This window comes from Prionailurus viverrinus, chromosome A2, assembly GCF_022837055.1.
Source record: "Prionailurus viverrinus isolate Anna chromosome A2, UM_Priviv_1.0, whole genome shotgun sequence".
In the NCBI taxonomy this organism is placed as follows: Eukaryota; Metazoa; Chordata; class Mammalia; order Carnivora; family Felidae; genus Prionailurus; species Prionailurus viverrinus.
In genome coordinates, this window is record NC_062562.1 from 74,355,615 (window position 1) to 74,376,008 (window position 20,394).

The 20,394-nt window shown below is 35.5% G+C and overlaps 1 protein-coding gene across 2 annotated transcripts in view; it reads right to left on the minus strand.

Moving 5' to 3' along the window:
• CDK13 (cyclin dependent kinase 13) overlaps positions 1 to 20,394 on the minus strand; it is a 125,630-nt gene that overhangs the window by 14,267 nt on the left and 90,969 nt on the right. For both annotated transcript variants that reach the window (XM_047850355.1, XM_047850354.1), the window contains exons 8-11: positions 10,874 to 10,975; positions 10,701 to 10,778; positions 1,346 to 1,462; positions 663 to 794 (exon numbers count right to left, since the gene is read on the minus strand). In XM_047850355.1, coding sequence (XP_047706311.1) covers positions 663 to 794; positions 1,346 to 1,462; positions 10,701 to 10,778; positions 10,874 to 10,975 — 429 coding nt within the window. The remainder of the gene's footprint in view (positions 1 to 662; positions 795 to 1,345; positions 1,463 to 10,700; positions 10,779 to 10,873; positions 10,976 to 20,394) is intronic.

Below are 20,394 nucleotides of genomic sequence, written 5' to 3' on the forward strand. Positions count from 1 at the left end.
CCACAAGGGAAGGAAGGTTCAAGAACCCAGCTATTCTGACTCCCAAACTCTATACATTTTCTCTGCTTCATCCAATAAACTCCTTCTATACAGACTTTTGTTACTAATGCTCTTTTATCCAATGATAAGGATTTTCTATTATATAGTATGCCAGGAATATTTCAGAACTTCTCTTTGTTACTAAACTGGCTGGCTCCACCCTTTACTAGATTTGTATTCTTGGGCAAGTTTCTTAACCTCTTTGAGCCTGCTTCCTCCTCTATATAAAGAGGACAATAATAATACCCACCTGATAGGATTATAAAGATTAATGTAATACATGAAAAATGCTTAGCATAGCACCCAAATTTTTAGCTATAGCAACACTGGGGCTGGCAGAAGTAGTACTAGAATAATATTAGCAGCAGGAATATTTTCCTAGAGTTGAAATCTATTAATAAAATTAGAAAAAGGAAAAGCTGCTCTTGCTATTCCTATGGTTAGCAGAACATTAAGCAAGGTTCTAAATTCTAGATGTGCAAATTATGTGTATTACTAGTATTCTATTTCTTTTGACTTATTCTTTTTGACTTAAATAATCATGCAATAGCTTCTGATCATTTTATACAGATGCTACTAAAACTGTCCAGATGGGATCTAATTATTAATAAAGAGCCACTTACTCTGGTGGAGGCATCTTTGAGGGCTCCACGTCCCGAAGGAATTCGCACTGAAGAGCCTGTTCTGCAGTGCAGCGCTTACTAGGATCCAAGGCGAGCATGTAATCAAATAAGTCTAATGCGGCTGCAGGAATACTGGCATGAGAGGATTACAAAAGTCATACATGGTCTTTGACATAAGTTTAATGCTTCTTTAAAATAACATTTTATAACATGTTTGTACTACTTTATTCCAATAAATTCCAAATTTTCCTTTGAGACATATTTTTACATACTTTTTAACTATCATTCTAAATAATTTGAAATTTGGCAAACAATAGCATTATTTTATTACTCAATTGGAAATATGCAATTTTAACAATGAAGAACTGAATAGTATAGTTTCCTATAACAAAATAAAAACCTGAACTCAAATAACATGTAAGTTGCTTCATTAAAATTTTAAATGATGTTAAAGTTCCATCATGTAAACTCCAAATCAAACACACAACCCCAAATCACTGAAACCATAATGATAGTGAAATGGTAATTTGCATGTAGCAAAGGGAAAGTCAAAATTAAAGGACATAAGAGAATTGTGATCGGTCTACGTTGGGTCAATAGAGGACAGTGACATTTAGAATTCACAATAACTAAAAAGAAAAAAAAATCAATGCAATATGGACATTTAAGCATCCCCTTCTTACAAAACAAATTCTTCTCTTAACTTTCGACGATATTGCTTCTTTGGTTTCATGGTGTTGAAATATGGTAGTTTGATTACATCAGGCCACACTGCAGGACATGGACTCCCACATATACGGCTAAACAACACACAAAAATAAGTACATCAATATAAATTACACAGAAAAAAAATCATACATACGACTGCCACATAAAACCTCAACTCATTATTAAATAAAGGTTACATAGAATCTTCATGCAATGTATGAGAAGTTTTACTCAATATTTTAGTCATCCCAACTTAATTACTTGTTTTAAGATATCAACTTATTTTCAGTAGCTACTTCTAACACTCCAAACATTCCTGAAAAGAAAACCTTTATATTTGTACAATCAAGTCTGAAAACACAGATAACACTTCAAATATGCTGACCATATTGTGAAGCAAGCGAAAAAATTTATGCCAATAAATTAAGGAGCAAGAACTTAGGATGTCTTTCTCTTGTTCTATAGGTACCTGTCATCACCTTCTCATGACTATGATGAAGTCTGTGAGAACACTGGAAACAAACTTCCTACATCTAGGAAGGGAACTGTACTATGTCTGCTGCTGAATTCAGTCAACAGGAGGACCCTTCAAAGTAACATTCTTGAGACATAAAAGTTCTTCAACTTAAGTAGTGCCACTGATTTCAAGGTATTTAGAAATTTTAACTGCTTTAATCTCTGCTTATCTGTATTTTGGAAACCCTATTTTTGTACTAACTAGTAAGTCCTTGTTATGGTAATTTGTAGAAGGAAGGCTATAACATGGATAACCCCAGCTGCTAAATATTTAAACACTGATTTGATAATATATAGATGAAAAATCATTAAATATGCTTACCCTCAGTACACTGAATCTCAAAAATAAATGTGCATTGTACATAAAATCCTCAGCTGGTCTTCATATGTAAAGAGGAAATGTCCAGGCATCACTGACTAAAAGTAAAACTGTTCTGTACATAATAAATATAAATGCATGCACCAATGTGTATAAACAAGCCATGGCTAAAGTTGCCAGCCATTCTTTAGCTGAGCTGTAGAACGCTGTCTCAGAAACACACAAGAAATAAAGATTTCTTCTTTATGGAAGAAATCGCAGGTCTTTTAAGCTATGCCACTGAAAAGTACATTTTTGTTTCAACATAGTTCAGGATTTTTGTAAACCTAAGCTTTTAAAAAGGTATTAAGGTATTTGTACGCTGCCAGTCTCTTTTTCCTTACAACTTCCTCAAAAATACAGTGGCTGTCTCAGAAAACAAGGTCAAATTCAGGAGTATGGTTCTATGATCTGGTTTCAAACTGCCTTCCCAGTCTCATTTCCCAATTCATCCCTCCCCACAGATCACTCTTCCGCATTTGTGATATTTCCCCTTGCTAGATTCTAACTAGCAGAATCCTTTTCATTTCTCCAGATTCAGAAAAATAATGTATTCAATGAGGTCTTCTGTGTCCCCATAGCTACCGAGAACAGTCACTCTGCTTTCTACTTGCTTCTTTTGACACTATTTCACTCTTTTGTATTTTAGTTTACGTATCTGTTTTTTCTTACTAAACTACAGTTTGGGAACTGTGTCTTTTAACTTTTGTAAACTTCTCTCAATAACAATATAAATATAAATAATCCCAGGCAGAGTGATGTACGTTATTACAGAAATATAAAGTATACTGAAATTTTCAAAAGTGAAGTATGCTTTCAACTGCAGAAATACAAGAAAATGTACTCAAGTTATGGAAGGGGTACAGAATTTTGGCTACAGCTCCAAGGATAAGTAAATAATAGACAGGTGGAAAGGAACTAACAAAAATGTTACTGGCAAAGAGAAGTGCATAGGCAGAGGCACAGAAGTAGTCCAGTACAGACATATCAGAGGAAGACTAAGGAAACAGGTGGAATTTAGGGCTCAGGGAGGGTTGCTGGGAGCACAGATAGGAGCCACGCAGTAAGTTTTAACAGGCAGTTCGCCTAACTAGAATGAAGGCAAACTCTGAAAACAAACTTTAGCACTGAAACCTGCCTGCGACAACTGGTCAAACTGCATTGCTTAAAAATCTGTTTCTTCGGGGCGCCTGGGTGGCGCAGTCGGTTAAGCGTCCGACTTCAGCCAGGTCACGATCTCGCGGTCCGCGAGATCGAGCCCCGCGTCGGGCTCTGGGCTGATGGCTCAGAGCCTGGAGCCTGTTTCCGATTCTGTGTCTCCCTCTCTCTCTGCCCCTCCCCCGTTCATGCTCTGTCTCTCTCTGTCCCAAAAATAAATAAACGTTGAAAAAAAAAATGTAAAAAAAAAAAAAAAAATCTGTTTCTTCTTTTGTAAAAGGCAGATTAGTTTTACTTCAGAGCTGTGAAATTAAATGAGCTGGCATCTGGCCCATTCAATAGAAATAAAATGAAAGTAAGTTTCATTACCCCTTAGCTAAAGAGTTTCAACTATTTTACTCTATGTGTTGTGAGAAGATAGTTGAATAGTAAAGTTATCGAACTAGTAGCAGGTCATTAGATCGTCTGAGGCAGGGAAAGTTACTAGAAACTGAGGAAGCAGACATGACAGCAATTGATGAAAACTGCATATTGGTTAAGATCTGTATCCAATGGCCAACCAGCTCTCTCAAGATCACTTACCGAAGAGGTCTTGAGATGCATCATATGCTAAATCCCCAAATACCTGAGATCTATTTTGGGACTTTATTCTGACTCACCTACTCTGGTATCAATACCATACGGTAGCTTTTTATTTTTTGTAAGGCCAACAGGACAAAGCCTTCTATCCACCCACACCTCTAATTACTCTCCTCAGAATTTTCTTACAGATTGTAGAATCAATACTGTCACACTCCAAAAGTAAGAGAATCTGTTCAGATTCCACTGAACTTATAGATTTAGAACTGCTCTGAACTTATAGATTTAGAAAGAATTGCTATCTTCAGAAGGTTTAATTTCTATCCCAGAAATACACAACATTTATATTTCCTTCAGTTTATATGTATCTTTCTTTAATTAGATCTTATATATTGCTTTTTATCATCTTTATTTTTTACTTGTTTGAATGTATTCTTATTCCCATTAGGAAAGTCCTATTATAGAAAACGTTTGACATATGACACAAAATTTTAAATACCCATCTGAGATCCTATGGGTCCTAACATAGTTTTAATAGTTGTTTCTTTGAGGCTTTCCAGGTTTATAGTCTTGTCACCTATAATGAGAATTCTCCTCTATTTTTTCAAACATGCATACCTCTTTATCATTATGATATGGTATGTGGCAATTTCAAAACAATGTTACAATGATAATGATGCCATATGATACTGGGTAGTTTAGTTTCTGACTTTAAATGGGAGTACTCTAATTGTTTACAACTGGGAAGGATGATGACTTTTGGTTTGAGGAAAACATATAATAAAGATATTCATACACACACACACACACACACACACACACACACACACACTCACATATATCCTGTTAAAAATTAACGTATTCCTTTTTACTATGGGTTTTATTTTGTGGCTTTTAAATGTTTAAAAGGCAGTTTGCCTAACTATAATGTTTTGCACTCTTTTGTTAGTTTCATTTTTAGTTTGTTAGTTTCATTTTTAGAAACTATTATAACCATCATCTGCATTTTCCTCCCTGGGTTACTAATGTTGTATATTATATTAAGAGCTTTCCTAATATTCATCCTTACATTTAAATGAGGAATACACCTGGCCCTGACAAAAGTACTATTATTTTAGTGTAATGCTGTATTCTACTTGTTCGTTTGGATGTTTTGCATCAATATTCGTATGTGAGATTGGTATACAGTAGCAGTTCTCAAAAAGGGGGTCCAAGGACCCTTGGATAATAATCCCTTGGGCCCTTAAGCAGTCCGGCAGGTGAAAGATGTTACTGAAACATTATTTGCCTTTTTTCAATGTGTTGATTATCCACTGATGGTATAAAACTATCAACAGTAAATACTCTTTACTACTATACAATCTCCCAGGGCAGGGATGATACAGAACAGCCATTTCACTTACGGTCATACTTGTTGAAGCACTAAAAACTGTTAATGTTATTAAACCCTAACACTTGAGTATACATCTTATTTATATTCTCAGTGAGAAAACAGAAGATAAAGCACTTTTGTTGCTCAAGAAATTCTGATGGTTATCTTGAGACACACTTGTGTTATGTAACTGCTGAAGTAGCAGTTTTTTCATGGCCCATCATTTTTCCCTATATGAATAAGTAACACACTACGGTCATTCAGACTTGGGTATCTGCCAGACATTTTCTCACATGTGAACAAAGTCAGCTTGTTACTTCAAGGAAGACAAGTGTGGTATTTATTTTCAATTATAAAATCCAAGATTTTAGGAGAAAATTAGAATACCAGAAAGGTTTTATCTACACCATAGACTTGAAAGCTTCACAATAAATACCTATAGGCTTTACTGATGAGATTAGTGGTGATAACCAATACTATATAATGAAATGTTCCATTTAGAAGATCTGCTAAATTCAGTGATCTGATATTTTCCAAATTACCAATGTTACAAAATCAACACAGATCCAGAGTGCAAGACAGACTAATGGATTTTAATACATTAGAATACAATATATTCCTTCATGTTTTCACACTGCACTTTACAACTAACCTATAAAAAATAACCACTTACTTAGTATAGTTTCAAAGGAGAATACACACGATTATCTAAAAGACTACTGAAAACAACATATCACAAAGAGGAGAATCCAGATGTTACTACTTTATTAAGCCAGATATTAAATGATATATAAAAATGTAAAACAATGCTACTCATTTTCACCAATATTTATTTTAGTTTGGAAAACAAAGACTTTTACAATTAAACCGTATTAATATATTGATTTAAAGTGAATATTTTTAATTTTTCAGTTTTAATTTCTTGTATGATAAATATCAATAGATACAACTAGCATAAACAAAGCTCCTGGGATCTTACATAATTTTTCAGGGTGTAGAGAAATTCTTAAGAGCAAAAAGAAGCACAAGTCTAAAGAATGTTTATGCTATTGATTTATGAAGATATACACGCTTCATTTTTAAAAATATGGGAGCTTCCCTTCTTGAGCTATATTTTAGAACAATCAATGGCTAAGCTTTTAAGGTTTTAAAAATTTCACCTGTGTGACCATAGGTGGATAGAAGCAGAATTCTTTTCATTCCAATCTACTTCTCACTTTTTCCATGATTATAAGTGTCTTTTACTTCATAAGCAATGTAATGTACACTGTGTGATATAAAAGTTCTTCGTGAGGTTAAAACAGTGACTCTTGTGTTAACAGTTTTTGCTCTCAATTCATCCCATTTTGGCATCACCTGTTTTCACTTCCTTTTGCCGTTGATTTTAAACCCAAGCTATTTCTTATCACAAAACTTTTGTACTTTGCCTAAAATAGTTTCTGGAACAAGGCTAAGTAGACAGAACTTAACCACTGTAGTGTGAAGCTTTTAAACACAGATTCTGACTAGTATTCCCACCTTTGATTAGTTCACACGGATTTTTATGCAGACTAGAACCCATCATTCCTGGGGCTTTAGACTGGGGATATATTCAAACATAACTGCAAACAAAGTTAGAGGGAGAAGTAGGAAACTTAACACTTAATTCTTACAACCCTAAGCATATGATTAATCCTGTTTTACTTGTGAAGAAACAAACTTAGAGGGTTATGGAACTTACCCTAAGTCACAAGAGCAGGAAGTAGCTGAGCTGGCATTAGAACCCAGGTCTGGAGGATTCCACAGCCCACCCTTTCAATCAATAGTACTCTGATGCCTCCTTCATATCAGGGAGTCAGGGAGACAACTGTTTCTTTTGTCAGAAACGTCTTTTTCTTCATGTTTTAAAAATAATACCATAGAATCACAATTCCACCATCTTTTTATATTATAAATATTTGGTATCATACCAACAAAAACAAAAACATTCTGAAATATATAAACTGGAATGTAAAATAGCCCCCTCTCACAAATCCATGCTCAGACAATAACTCCAGACTCTTTTGATGTGTCAGTCTTACCTAAATGGGACCAAACATAGCCTTCTGCAAAACAGTTCTGTAAAACATCATGTAATGATGTTGCTTTTCTATGTCAACATCTCCAGATCTACCATTTCCTTTTTAATCTCTGTACAGTACGTGACCAAGTGGATGGGCTGAGTTCACTAATGGACTTAACATGTTCATAACAAGTACACTCATGCATCAGGATCTTTATTTTGCTGTCCCCTCACTTCTTTCAGATCCCTGCTCAAATGATACTTTATGGGAGAAACCTTCCCTGACTCTATATATGACACTACCTCCTGTCATTTTCTATCCCTTATCACCACCTGATCCATTTTATTAATTTGTTTTGTCTTGTCTCTCCCAGTCAGAAAGTAAAAAAATTGTGTGCCAGTCACTAGGCACTGAGGATACAACCCACACCCTTCACTGTACCCTCAGTGCCAAGTAACTGGCACACAACCAGCAACCAATAGATACTTGTTCAGTTAATCCCCCTGGCCTTGAAATGTTTTCTCTATACTATATTTGAAAGTCCATATAAACTTGCTTTATTTCTGGACTTGCCATATAATTCCACCAATTCATCTATGTATCTTGTGCCAGTGCAAATGGTTTTAGTTGCTATAATTTTGTTTTAACATATGATATGCCAGATTTTCCTTCTTTTAAGAATTTTTCTGGTTATTTTAACGTTTATCTGGAGGGATAATGTCTTTTGAAATTCTCATTAGGACCATACTGATTGACACAGGTTGAACTGCCATCTTTAAAAAAGTTAAGGCTTCCAACCAAAAACAAGATACATTTCTCCCAATAGTTATTCAAATCTGCTTTACAGTGTTAAGTGAGATATTATAGTTTTCACTAAGCATGGAGTATATATGATGGTGCTTTTGTTAAAGGGATCTTTTCCCTCAGGTACGTTTCTAACTGGTTATTATTGGTACATATTTTTAAGAAGCTACTGCTTTTGGCATAAATGTATTAACGTATTAGGGTATTGTATGTATATACATATATATTTATATACGTGTATACTGTGTGTACACACACACACACACACACACATACGTATATACGTATATACACACATATGTACACACACACAGGGTTTCTCAACACTCATCATTTTACCAAACTTTTTAATTTAAGGTCTTTCAGGTAATTCCCTTGCATGTTGCATGTATGCAATGTTATCATATACAAATTATAACAATACTGCCTTACCTTTCCACTATTTATACCTCTTATTGGTTCACTTTTATAACACCACTAGTTAACTGGTTGGTACTTCTAAAAACACTCTTAAAGTAATGATACTAGAAAACACTTTTTATAATTCTTGTCTTATATCTTCTAGTATTTCAACACTAAATATTCTGGATATTAGTCTGTAATACATCTTTTCATCACATTAAAGAATTATACCTCTACACTTGGTTTATATTTCTAGTAAATGCCTATTCAATGCCTACTAAGATAAACATATTATTTTACTTCTATTAAAATGATGAATTATAGTAATAGATTTCCTAAAACTGAAACATTCTTGTATTCTTGAGATGACTCCTACTTGACTCTGCAAGTTGATTTTTAATGAAAAACTAGATACTACTGACTAATCTTTTCTTTAGAAGTTTTGGATTAATATTCTGGAGAAATTTTTCAGGATGTTTGATCAATTATTGATGCTTATGTCATACTAACCAAAAATCTCCAAGCAGTTTTATTTCCTACATGGTGGAGAGAATGAGTTAGAAGTTAACTACTATGGTAAAACTAAATTCAAATCTCAAATTTGCCACTTGCTAGTTCTATGACCCTGGACAAATTCTTCACTTTCTAAGGTTCCATTTTCTTAACTATAAAAAGAAGAAAGAAGGTTGTTATGAAGCTTAACTGAGGTTAATTCAGGTGAAATTCTTAGAACAATGCTTGCATCATGTATAAAGTAAATAAATGTTAACTTATCATTAATAGGAGCCTTAGTATCCAATACAATCAGGACCAATGCCTTGTTAATAGAAAAAATGGGTAACAGGGAATGATTTAAAACAAATAAAGAAACACAGATACATAATTTAAACATTTTATTATAACTGAAAAATAAAAAATGTACATTTATTCTCCAATTTTCTGACACAGAGCAAGGCCTTCCCTTTGAACAGAGGATGCGTTGAATGGGACTCTGTATTCGCTTTCTTGAATAAACCACACCCATAACACATCATATCAAGGATTTAAAGCAATTTGAGTACCAAATTCTTCCAAATTTTTATGACTTATCTTTCTAACTTGCCCACCCCAACTTTGTTAAGTCTTTGCAAAGCACTGCATCTGTCTATATTTAACTGAAGGATATATATACAATAATAAAACGTAGGCATACAAAAAAAAAAGTCGGTATACAAAAAAGTCAGTAAACAACTATCTCTTAGTCATCATACTTCAACTGGTAGGATAAATACATAGTCTTACTAGAGAGTAGTAGCCTATTAGCTGCAAACATTCAGTTTGCCATGTTATCAAACTAGTGTTACTTACAGGGGGACTGGGGAGCATCAATTAATCCAATTAAGTCTGTTGAAAGGAAGGTTCATAATATACTGGTATCTGGTATATATCATAGTATACTGGTAGCTGGTATCATAGTATACTGGTACCTCATACCAGTACCTTTCCTAAAAGTTCTCATCCATATTTTGAGAAACACACAAATCTTAGAAGTTGTAAATTAACATTATTATATATGAAAGCCAAGGCTCTTTAAAAAAAATATTTAAAAATATTAAAGAGAAATGTGATTAACATGTATGCCCTTGATGACATAGGCTCTACAACAGGCTCCAAATAATGAAGATTTATGTTAGTGGGTACGTGCATATGTATACATTTGGTGTGTAGACATTCATATATAGATACATATAAATGTATATGCATATGCATATGTATATATAAAACAGATATTGTCTTACAGTACTCCAAAACATGAATTCTTCCACCCTGCCATACTAAAAAAATGTTACCTATCACGTATTGTCTCCTTCCTCATATTTATTTACTCGTTCTTCCCAGTCTTATTTTTTGGGCCTCTAGCCCTTTCATTTAATTGCAAAAAAGATCTAGGGACTTTAAGATCCTTAATTTTACTAGAACAAGGATCAAAGTACCCACATTCTAGTTTTTCCTCCACTCAGCAATCATTAGCCTTCAGGAAAACCATGTCGTTCTCCTGAAAACACAAACTTGAAAGACTTTAAATACACCCCCAACAAATATTACAGTCATGAACTTACCTTATTAATTCTAGTTGTGCAAGTTCCTGATTTGCTTGAAATATAGGTTTTTTAGTGAAGAGTTCACCGAGGATACATCTAACGAGAAAAATACCCATCATTACTAAATGATACGAATTTACTTCACTACCAAAAGTTTCAAGTAAATTAAACCATCAGTAAAACTATCTTACCCACAGCTCCATACATCAATGGCTGGTGTGTATCTTTCTTCTCCCAACAGCAGTTCAGGTGGACGGTACCATAAAGTGATGACCTTGTTAGTATACGGCCGACTAAAAAAAAACAAAAATCACTCTTTAGAGTTAGTATCTGTTAGAATAAGAGAGATTCTCTTAGGAAATATTATTTTGGCTAATCAAAGCATAACAATCCGAACTAAAACCAATTCCATCTGCCTACGAAATTCAGACATGCTATTACATCTGACTATGATCATAAAATGCATCTGAAGAGCAACATGATTAACCGAAAATTCCCTCAATACATAAAAATGAAAAGTAGTTGGCTGATTTTAACTGTCATTTGGTCCAAAAAAGGTCTTTATATTTCAACTCAACTGTTCGGTTTGGTTTCTCCTTTCCATAACTTTAAAAGGAATTAACTGACTTAAAGGAAGTTGAATGATTTTAACCAAAGCCGGCAAATTACTAATGTGTGGCAAGATATGGTACAAATTGGAATCACCTAACAAACATTTTCACCTGGACATATCTTGGACAATATTTCAACCCACTTTAGTATGCAAACACAAAGTACGTGAATGTACTGTAGTAGCTGAGGTCTACTCTGCAAAGCACCACAAGCAATAGGTATGATACCGTATCAGACGATTCCTTTGTCACCTTCTAACAGAGAAAATATACACATACTGCTACCTCTTTATTTGCCAGTGGGGCTTACATCCAGGGGACCAAACAGCCTGTAGGGAATTGAGATACTTCTCTTAAAAGGCTTGCAAACAGGCTCCCTCAAGCCAGGGACCAGCACAAAGTAGCTGTTTAAAAAGCAACTAGATTATATGTGAAGGATATTAATTTCCTAATCTTAAACCATCCACCAGAGGGGTAGGGGCCTGCTGGGACTCTCTCCAGAGACAAAGGCACTGCCCTGTGCCACTGTTGCACTCTCCCATGGCCCCACTAAAGCCAGCAGGTGCACCCCAGCCCTGCACTCTCCCGCAGTTGCACTAAACCTGTTGGTCACACACAGTCTACACAAGAGATGCTCCCTGATCACATGGCTCTAGTGGCCAGGGGTGACTGCATTCCTTAGTCCCGTGAGAATGTAATAATCAGAGAAAAGGTTCTTGGCAGGCCACCATAACCAGGGCACCACACAGACTGAAACACACCCCCAGGCTTTCTGTGAAAAAGGCCCATTTATCTGTCCTAGAGCTTCAGCCTAAGGGACAGACTTCAGGTTTGCCACACATCTAAAGGCTACACAGGTGCTCTTGGGGAATGTCCAGCAGGGGACACCATCTTTGCAGTCTCCATTGGCCTCATTACAGCTCACTGGTACCTCCCAGAAAAGAGCTTATATATTTTGACTTTTCCAATTGTAGCCCAGGGATATCTCCAGATCACCTGGTCTGTAGGCAGAGGATTTACAATCGTGGTACACAACTATATATATTTGCATACGTTAAAAGCTGCCGCCTGAGGGTCTGGCTTCCAATCAACCTGAACTTAAGTGTTGACTGAGATCCCTCCCTTCAGAACACTGACTGGTCTTGGAACACCCTCAATAACTGGTTCCTAGCAAATATAAATCAGGCTGCTTAGACAAACACAAAGGTCTGAGAAACAGAAGAGCTAGGGCAAGGTTGAAAGACAAAGTTCATCTCCCACACAAGGCCACTCCTTAGGACTAGAAGAGGTAGCTGTTTTCCCTAAACATAGAAACAACACACAGAGTCAAGCAAAATAAGGAAACAGAAAAATATGTTCCAAACAAAAGAACAAGATAAAACCTGAGAAGAAAAAATTTAATGAAACAGAAATAAGTAATTTATCTAACAGAGTGAAAGTCATGATCATAAACATGTTCACCAATCTTGGGAGAAAAGTCAACAAACACAGCATGAAGTTAAACAAATAGATTGAAAATATAAGAAAGTATCAAAGGGAAGTCACAAAGCTGAAGACAGTAACTGATCTGAAAAACAGAAACTAAACTAGAGGGATTCAACAGCAGACTAGATTAAGCAGGAGACAAGAGTAGTGATCTAGAAGACATAGTGAAACTCAAACAAACAGTGGAAAAAAGAAAAAAATTAAAGTGAAGAAAGCTTAAGGAACCTATGGAACACATCAAGCAGAATAACATCCACCTTATAGGGGTACCGGAAAGAGAAGAGAGAAAACAAAGGGACATTAAATTTATTTGGAGAAATAATGGCTGCAAACATCCCTAATGTGGGCAAACAGATGTCCAGATCTAGGAAGCCCAAAAGGTCCCATAAAAAAAATTGAACTCCAAAAGATCCACAGCAAGACATAGTATAATTAAAATGTCAAAAGTAAAAGAGAATCCAAAAAGAAGCAAGAGGAAAACAACTTTAACATACAAGGAACCCCCCCACCCCAGCCCCCTTAAGACCTTAAGCAGATCTTTCAGCAGAAACTTTGCAAGCCAGAAGGGAGAGGCACAATATAGACAAAGAGCTGAAAGGAAAGAAACTTCCAATCAAAAATACTCTACCCAGCAAGGTTATCATTCAGAATTAAAGCAGAGAGAGTTTTCCAGACAAGCAAAAGCTAGAGAAGTTCATCATTGCTAAATTGGCTTTAAAAGGACTTTTAAAGGGAATTCTTTAAGCAGCAAAGGAAGTACACTAATTGAATAAGAAAACATGTAAGTCTCACTGGTAAAGATAAATATATAGTAAAGGTAATGGATTAATCACATAAAGCTACCATACAGGTTAAAAGACATAAGTAAAAATAATTGTAACTACAATAATCAGTTAAGGGACACACAAAAGAAAAAGATGTAAAATGTGACATCAAAAACATAAAATGGGAGGGGGGAGCATCATGGTAACCACAAAGTAAACATCTACAAGAGATACACAAAAATAGCAAGAAAGGAATCTAAGCATAACACTAAAGAAAACCATCAAACCACAAAGGAAGACAGCAAGAGAAGATAGGAACTACAAAACAGCCAGAAAACAAGGAACAAAATGGCAATAAGTAAATATCAATAAGTACTTTAAGGTAAATGGACTAAATTCTCCAACCAAAAGACAAAGTGGCTGGAATAAAAAAAACCATCGATCTGCTACAAGAGATTTGCTTCAGATGTAAGAACATATACAGCCTAAAGAAATGGAAAAATATATTTCACGCAAATGGAAACCAAAAGAAAGCAGAGGTAGCTTTACTTGTATCAGACAAAATCGATTTTAAAACCAAGAATGTAGTAAGAGACAAAGAAGAACTTTACATAATAATAAAGGGGTCAATCCAAAAAGAGGATATAACATTTCTAAATGCTTATGCACCCAAGATAGGAGCACCTAAATATGTAAATATTAACAGACCTAATGGGAAAAATGGACAGCAATACAATAATAGCAGGGGACTTAATACCCCACTTACATCAATGGACAGATCATCCAGACAAAAAAAATCAGGAAGGCAACATCAGCTTTAAACAACCAATTAGGGGCACCTGGGTGGTTCAGCTGGTTAGGCATCTTACTTTGGCTCAGGTCATGATCTTGAGAATTGTGAGTTGGAGCCCTATATCAAGCTCAGTGCTGACACCTCAGAGCCTGTGTCTCCTCTCTCTCTGCCACCCCCCATGCTTTCTCTCTCTCTCTCTCTCTCTCTCTCTCTCTCTCTCTCTCTCCCTCTCCCTCTCCCTCTCCCTCTCCCTCTCCCTCTCACAAAACTAAATAAACATAAGAAAAAGATAAACAACTAGGATAAATCATGTGAGGCCACAAAGTAAGTCTCAATAAATTTGAGAAGACTGAAATCACATTAAGCATCTTTTTCAATCACAATGGTATGCAACTAAAAATCACTTACATGAAAAAAAAAAACTGGAAAAAAATCATAAGTATGTGGAGATTAAACAATATGATACTAAACCACCAATGGGTCAATGAAGAATTAGAAGGGAGAAGTAAGAAAATACCTCAAAACAAATGAAAATGGAACTTACCAAATACAAATACAACTTACCAAATTGTATTACAATACCAAGTTGTATTACAAAATACAACTTACCAAAATCTACGGGATGCAGCAAAATCAGTTCTAAAAGGGAAGTTCAAAGCAACAGAGGCCTACCTCCAAACAATAAGAAAAATCTCAAATAAACAATCTAACTTTACATGTAAAGAAACTAGAAAAAGAAGAACAAAACCCAAAGTTAGTAGTAGGAAGGAAATAACAAAGATCAGAGCAGAAATAAATGAAATAGAGACTAATCAGACAACAGAAAAGATCAATGACACCATGTACTGGTTCTCTGAAAACTAAACAGAACTGACAAAACCTTTAACTAGCTTCAACAAGAAAAAAGGAGAAAAGGCTCAAACAAAAATCCCTAGAAACATACAGGCCTCCAAGACCGAATCATGAAGAAAAAATGTGAACAGACCAACTACTAATGAGACTGAATCAGTAATCAAAAACCTCCCAACAAACAAAAGTCCAGGACCAGACGGCTTCACTTATGAATTCTACCAAACAGAGAAGATTTAATACCTATCCTTCTAAAACTCTGACAAAAAATTGATTAAGAGAGAACACTTCCAAACTCATTTTATTAGGTCAGGATTACCCCGATAACAAAACCAGACAAAGACATTAAAAAAAAAAAAAAAAAAAAAAAAAAAAAAAGAAGAGAAAAGGAAAAAAAAAAAAAAGAAAATTATAGGCCAGTATCCCTGGTGAACACAGATGTAAAAATGACAAAGATGCCCATTCTATCCACCTTCATTCAGTATGTTAAATTGCTCTAGCCAGAACAATTAGGCAATAAAAAGAAACAAAAAGCACTGAAATTGAAAAGGAAGAAATAAAAGTGTCACTATTTGTGGATGACATTTTATATGTAGAAAACCCTAAAAACTCCACAAAATACTATAAAACAAATTCTGTAAAACTGCAGGATATAAAATCAACCACACAAAAATCTGTTGCATTTCTATACACTAACAATAAACTATGAGAAAGAGAAATTAAGAAAGCAATCCCACTTACAATTGCATCAAAAAGAATAAAACACCTAGAAATAAATTTACTAAGGAGATTAAAGACCTGTTCACTGAAAACTATAAAGACACTGATGAAAGAAACCAAAGGCACAAATAAATGTAAAGACATATTGTCCGTGCTCATGGACTGGAAAAATTAATATTGTTTAAAATGTCTATACTACTCAGAGCAATCTATAGACTCAATGCAAGTTCTATCAAAGTCCCAAAGGGATTTTTCACAAAAATAGTACAAACTATCCCAAAATTTGAGTGGAACCAAAAAAGACTCCAAATAGCCAAAGCAATCTTGAGAAGAAAGGTGAAGGCATCACACTTTCCCAATTTCAAACTAATTTACTAAGCTATAGTAATCTAAACAGTATAGTAGTGGCATAAAAACTGACACATAGGTCAATGGATCTGAATAGAGAACCCAGATATAAACCCATGCATATATGGTCAATTAACTTATGACAAAGCAGACAAGAATATAACTAGAGAAAAGACAATCTCTTGAGTATCAATGGTACTGAGAAAACTGAACCGCCACATGCAAAACAATAAAACTGGACCACTATCTTGTCATACACAAAAATTAACTCAAAATGGATTAAAGACTTGAATGTTAACACCTGAAACCAGAAAACTCCTAGAAGAAAACACCTGACATCAAGTCTTAGTGTTGGTTTTTGGGGTTTTTTTTTGGATCTGACTCCAAAAGAAAAGGCAAAAAAGGTTAAAGTCCCAAGTTGGGACTATATCATATTAAAAACCTTCTGCACAGCAAAGAAAACCATCAACAAAATGAAAAGGCAACCTACTGAGTGTGAGAAAATATTTGCAAATCATATATATCATAAGGGGTTAATATCCAAAACACATAAAGAACTCATACAATCAAATAGCAAAACAACCCCCCCCCCCAAAAAACGGATTTAAAAATGGGCATAAGAAAAAAAAAAAAAAAAGGGCATAGGATCCAAAGAGACATTTTCCCAAAGATGACATACACATGGCCAAGAGGCATATAAGATGCTCAGCCTCACTTATCATGAGGGAAATGCAAAACCACAATGAGAGATCAATTCACACCTGTTAGAATGGCTATTATCAGAAAGATAAGAAATAACAAATGTTGCCAAGGATGTGGAGAACAGGGGACCCTTGTGCACTGTTGGTGGGAATGTAAATTGGTACAGCCACTATGGAAAACAGTATGGAGGTTCCTCAAAAAACTAAAAACAGAATACCATATGGCCCAGCAATCCCACTCTGTGTATTTATCCAAAAAAAAAAAAAAGTAAACACTAATGGAAATAATAATCTGCACCTCCATGTTCACTGCAGCATTATTTACAGTAGTCATGATACGGATCAACCTAAGCGTCCAACAATGGATGAATGGATAAAGAAGATGTGGTACACAAAGTAGTCCCCCTCTTATTCATAAGGGATACAATGCAAAACCCCCCAGTGGATGCCTGAAACCTTAAGTAGTACTGAACTATATATATACTGCTTTTTGCTAAGCCATACAGAACTATAATAAAGCTTAATTTATAAATCAGGCACAGTAAGAGATTAGCAATAATAATAATAATAAAGTAGAACAATTATAATACATAGTAATGAAACTTGTGAATATGGTCTCTCTCTCAAAGTATCTTACTGTACTGTACTCATCCTTCTTGTGATGAGAGATAACAAAATGCCTATGTGATGAGACAAAGTGAGGTGAGTGATGCTGACACTGTACAGATGTAGCATTAGGCCACTACTGACCTTCTGATGATACATCAGAAGGATCATCTGTTTCTGAACTGGGTTTGACTGCAGGAATCTGAAACTGTGGAACACAAAACCCAGACCTGGGGACTACTCTCTATATAATGGAATACTATGCAGTCATAAGTCATACTATGCAGGCAAGAGAATGAAATCTTGCCATTTGTGACAACATGCATGGACCATGAAGGTATTGTGCTAAGTGAAATAAGCAGACAGAAAAAGACAAATACCATGTGATCTCATTTATATATGAAATCTAAAAAACAAACAATAAAAAAACTCATGGACATGAAGAACAGAATGGTGGTTGCCAGGGAGGAGGTGGGGTGATTTGGATGAAGAGGGTCAGGAGGTACAGACCTCCCATTGTGAAATGAACAGGTCATGGGGATGTGCTGTGCGGCATGGTGACTCGAAGTCAATGGTATTGCAGTGCATATTTGAAGGTTGCCAGGAGAGTGGATCTTGAAAAGTTCTCATCACAAGAATGAAAATTTTTCTTTTGTAACTTTTTATGGTGACAAATGATAACTAGATCTACTGTCATTTCACAGTGCATACAACTGTCAAATCATTACATTCTGAAACTAATATAAAGTTGTATGTCAATTATACGTCAATAAAATAATTCACCTGTTTATGCCTTAACTCCTTTTAAATTCGAAATTCATTTTTCTCATTCAATCCTGTACCTCCTTCAAGACATAGTGAAAGACCAAACTTCATAAACTCGAATCTCTATTATCAGCAGATTTTCACATTCTTATTTTTTGTATCATACTTACCACTGTATTGTATTTTATGTTTTCTATCTTCCCAGGAAGACAAAAGACCCCAGAGACCATTCTTTATTATGAACCCCACACACAAAGCCCAGAACAATGCTGAGCACAGGACAGACACTTTAATGGATATGGCCTTGCAAGTTTAGTTGACCTATATGAATTAGCTGGGTGGGAGAAATTTGTGAAAATGATAATGGCTAGTTTTCTAAAACATTTCAAGGATTTTTTTAAGCATATGAAACCTATGGTCTCATCGCCTCAAGTGCAACTAGATATCTACAGTCTCAAGAATATGTTTAAATTAATATAATTCTGTAAATAGTTCATATTTTATCTTTTTATGTTTAGAAGTATATTTAAATATAATTTAAAAAATAAAAGTATGTTGAATTATGTAGAGAAATTACACAAAGTCATTAAGTTTTATTGAAAGCAATATTTAAATAAAAGATTTTATATACGATGTATCAAGTTCTAGACAACATTTACAACACAGTCATCTTTAAGCAGTTAAAATTAGACTAGTTTAATTTTTTAACTTTTATCAAATCCAGAAGTGAAAATATTTAGTACATTATCAAAGATGATTAAATGCAAAACTGGATGAAATCCACTTCTTTTTTTTTTTTTTTAATTTTTTAATGTTTAGTGTGTGTGTGAGAGAGAGAGAGCGTGCGAGCGCGCGCGCAAGTGAGCATGAGCAGGGAGGGGCAGAGGATCTGATGTGGGCTCTGTACTGACAATGGAGAGCTCAACAGGGGGCTCGAACTCAAACTGTGAGATCATGACCTGAGCCAAAGTCAGATGCTCAACTGATTGAGTCACCCAGGAGTCCCAAAATACACTTCTAAATATATGGCAAAAATATTTCATGTATACTAGTTGACAGCTTTTTCTAATATTTCCAAATTCTTAGTTTCTGTCAGAAAAAAATAAGAACTAGGGAGACCGAGAAAAATCATTCAACTGTAAAATTTGACCCAGAAAGCTCAATTATATATTTTTTAATTAAAAAAAAAATCTTTTTTACTTTTTTGAGAGAGACAGAGTGCCAGCGGGGGAGGGGCAAAGGCAGCGGGGGGTGGGGGGGGTGGGGGTGGGGGGTAGATACAGAATCTGAAGCAGGTTCCAGGCTCTGAGCTGTCAGCAAGAAGCCTGACTCGGGGCTCAAACCCACAAACCATGAGATCATGACCTGAGCTGAAGCGGGATGCTTAACCGACTGAGCCACCCAGGTGCCCCTAAAAATATTTTTTTAATGTTTATTTGTTTTTGAGAGAGAGACCACAAGCAGGGGAAGGTCAGAGACAGAGAAGACACAGAATCCAAAGCAGGCTCCAGGCTCCGAGCTGTTAACACAGAGCCCGATGAGGGGCTCAAAATCACAGGCTGCAAGATCATGACCTGAGCCAAAGTCCGAAGCTTAACTGACTGAGCCACCCAGGTGCCCCAAAAAGTTCAATTTTAAAACACGAATATCTCAATATTGGGGAAATTCTTTTATTTGTAAAGTGAATAAATTGTTCAGATTGATATATACCTTTTATAAAACAAAGTACCATTGTGAATTTTCACTGAATTTTTCTTTACATTCAATGGAGGTATCAAGAGAGCTCAAAGACTATCTGTTCGATGATAGATTTCAACACTCTGCCTTTAGATAATCCCAGGAATTCAAAAGACTGGGGTGGATCAGGGGAGGTGGTGGGAAACAGTTACAGACTTGCCTACCTTTTTTCCCAACAAACAAAAGCAATGCCTGGGATGCCTGGGTGGCTCAGTCAGTTGAGTGCCCGACTTAGGGTCTGGTCAGGATCTCACAGTTTGTGAGTTCGAGACCTGCGCTGGGCTCTGTGCTGACAGCTCAGAGCCTGGAGCCTGTTTCAGATTCTGTGTCTCC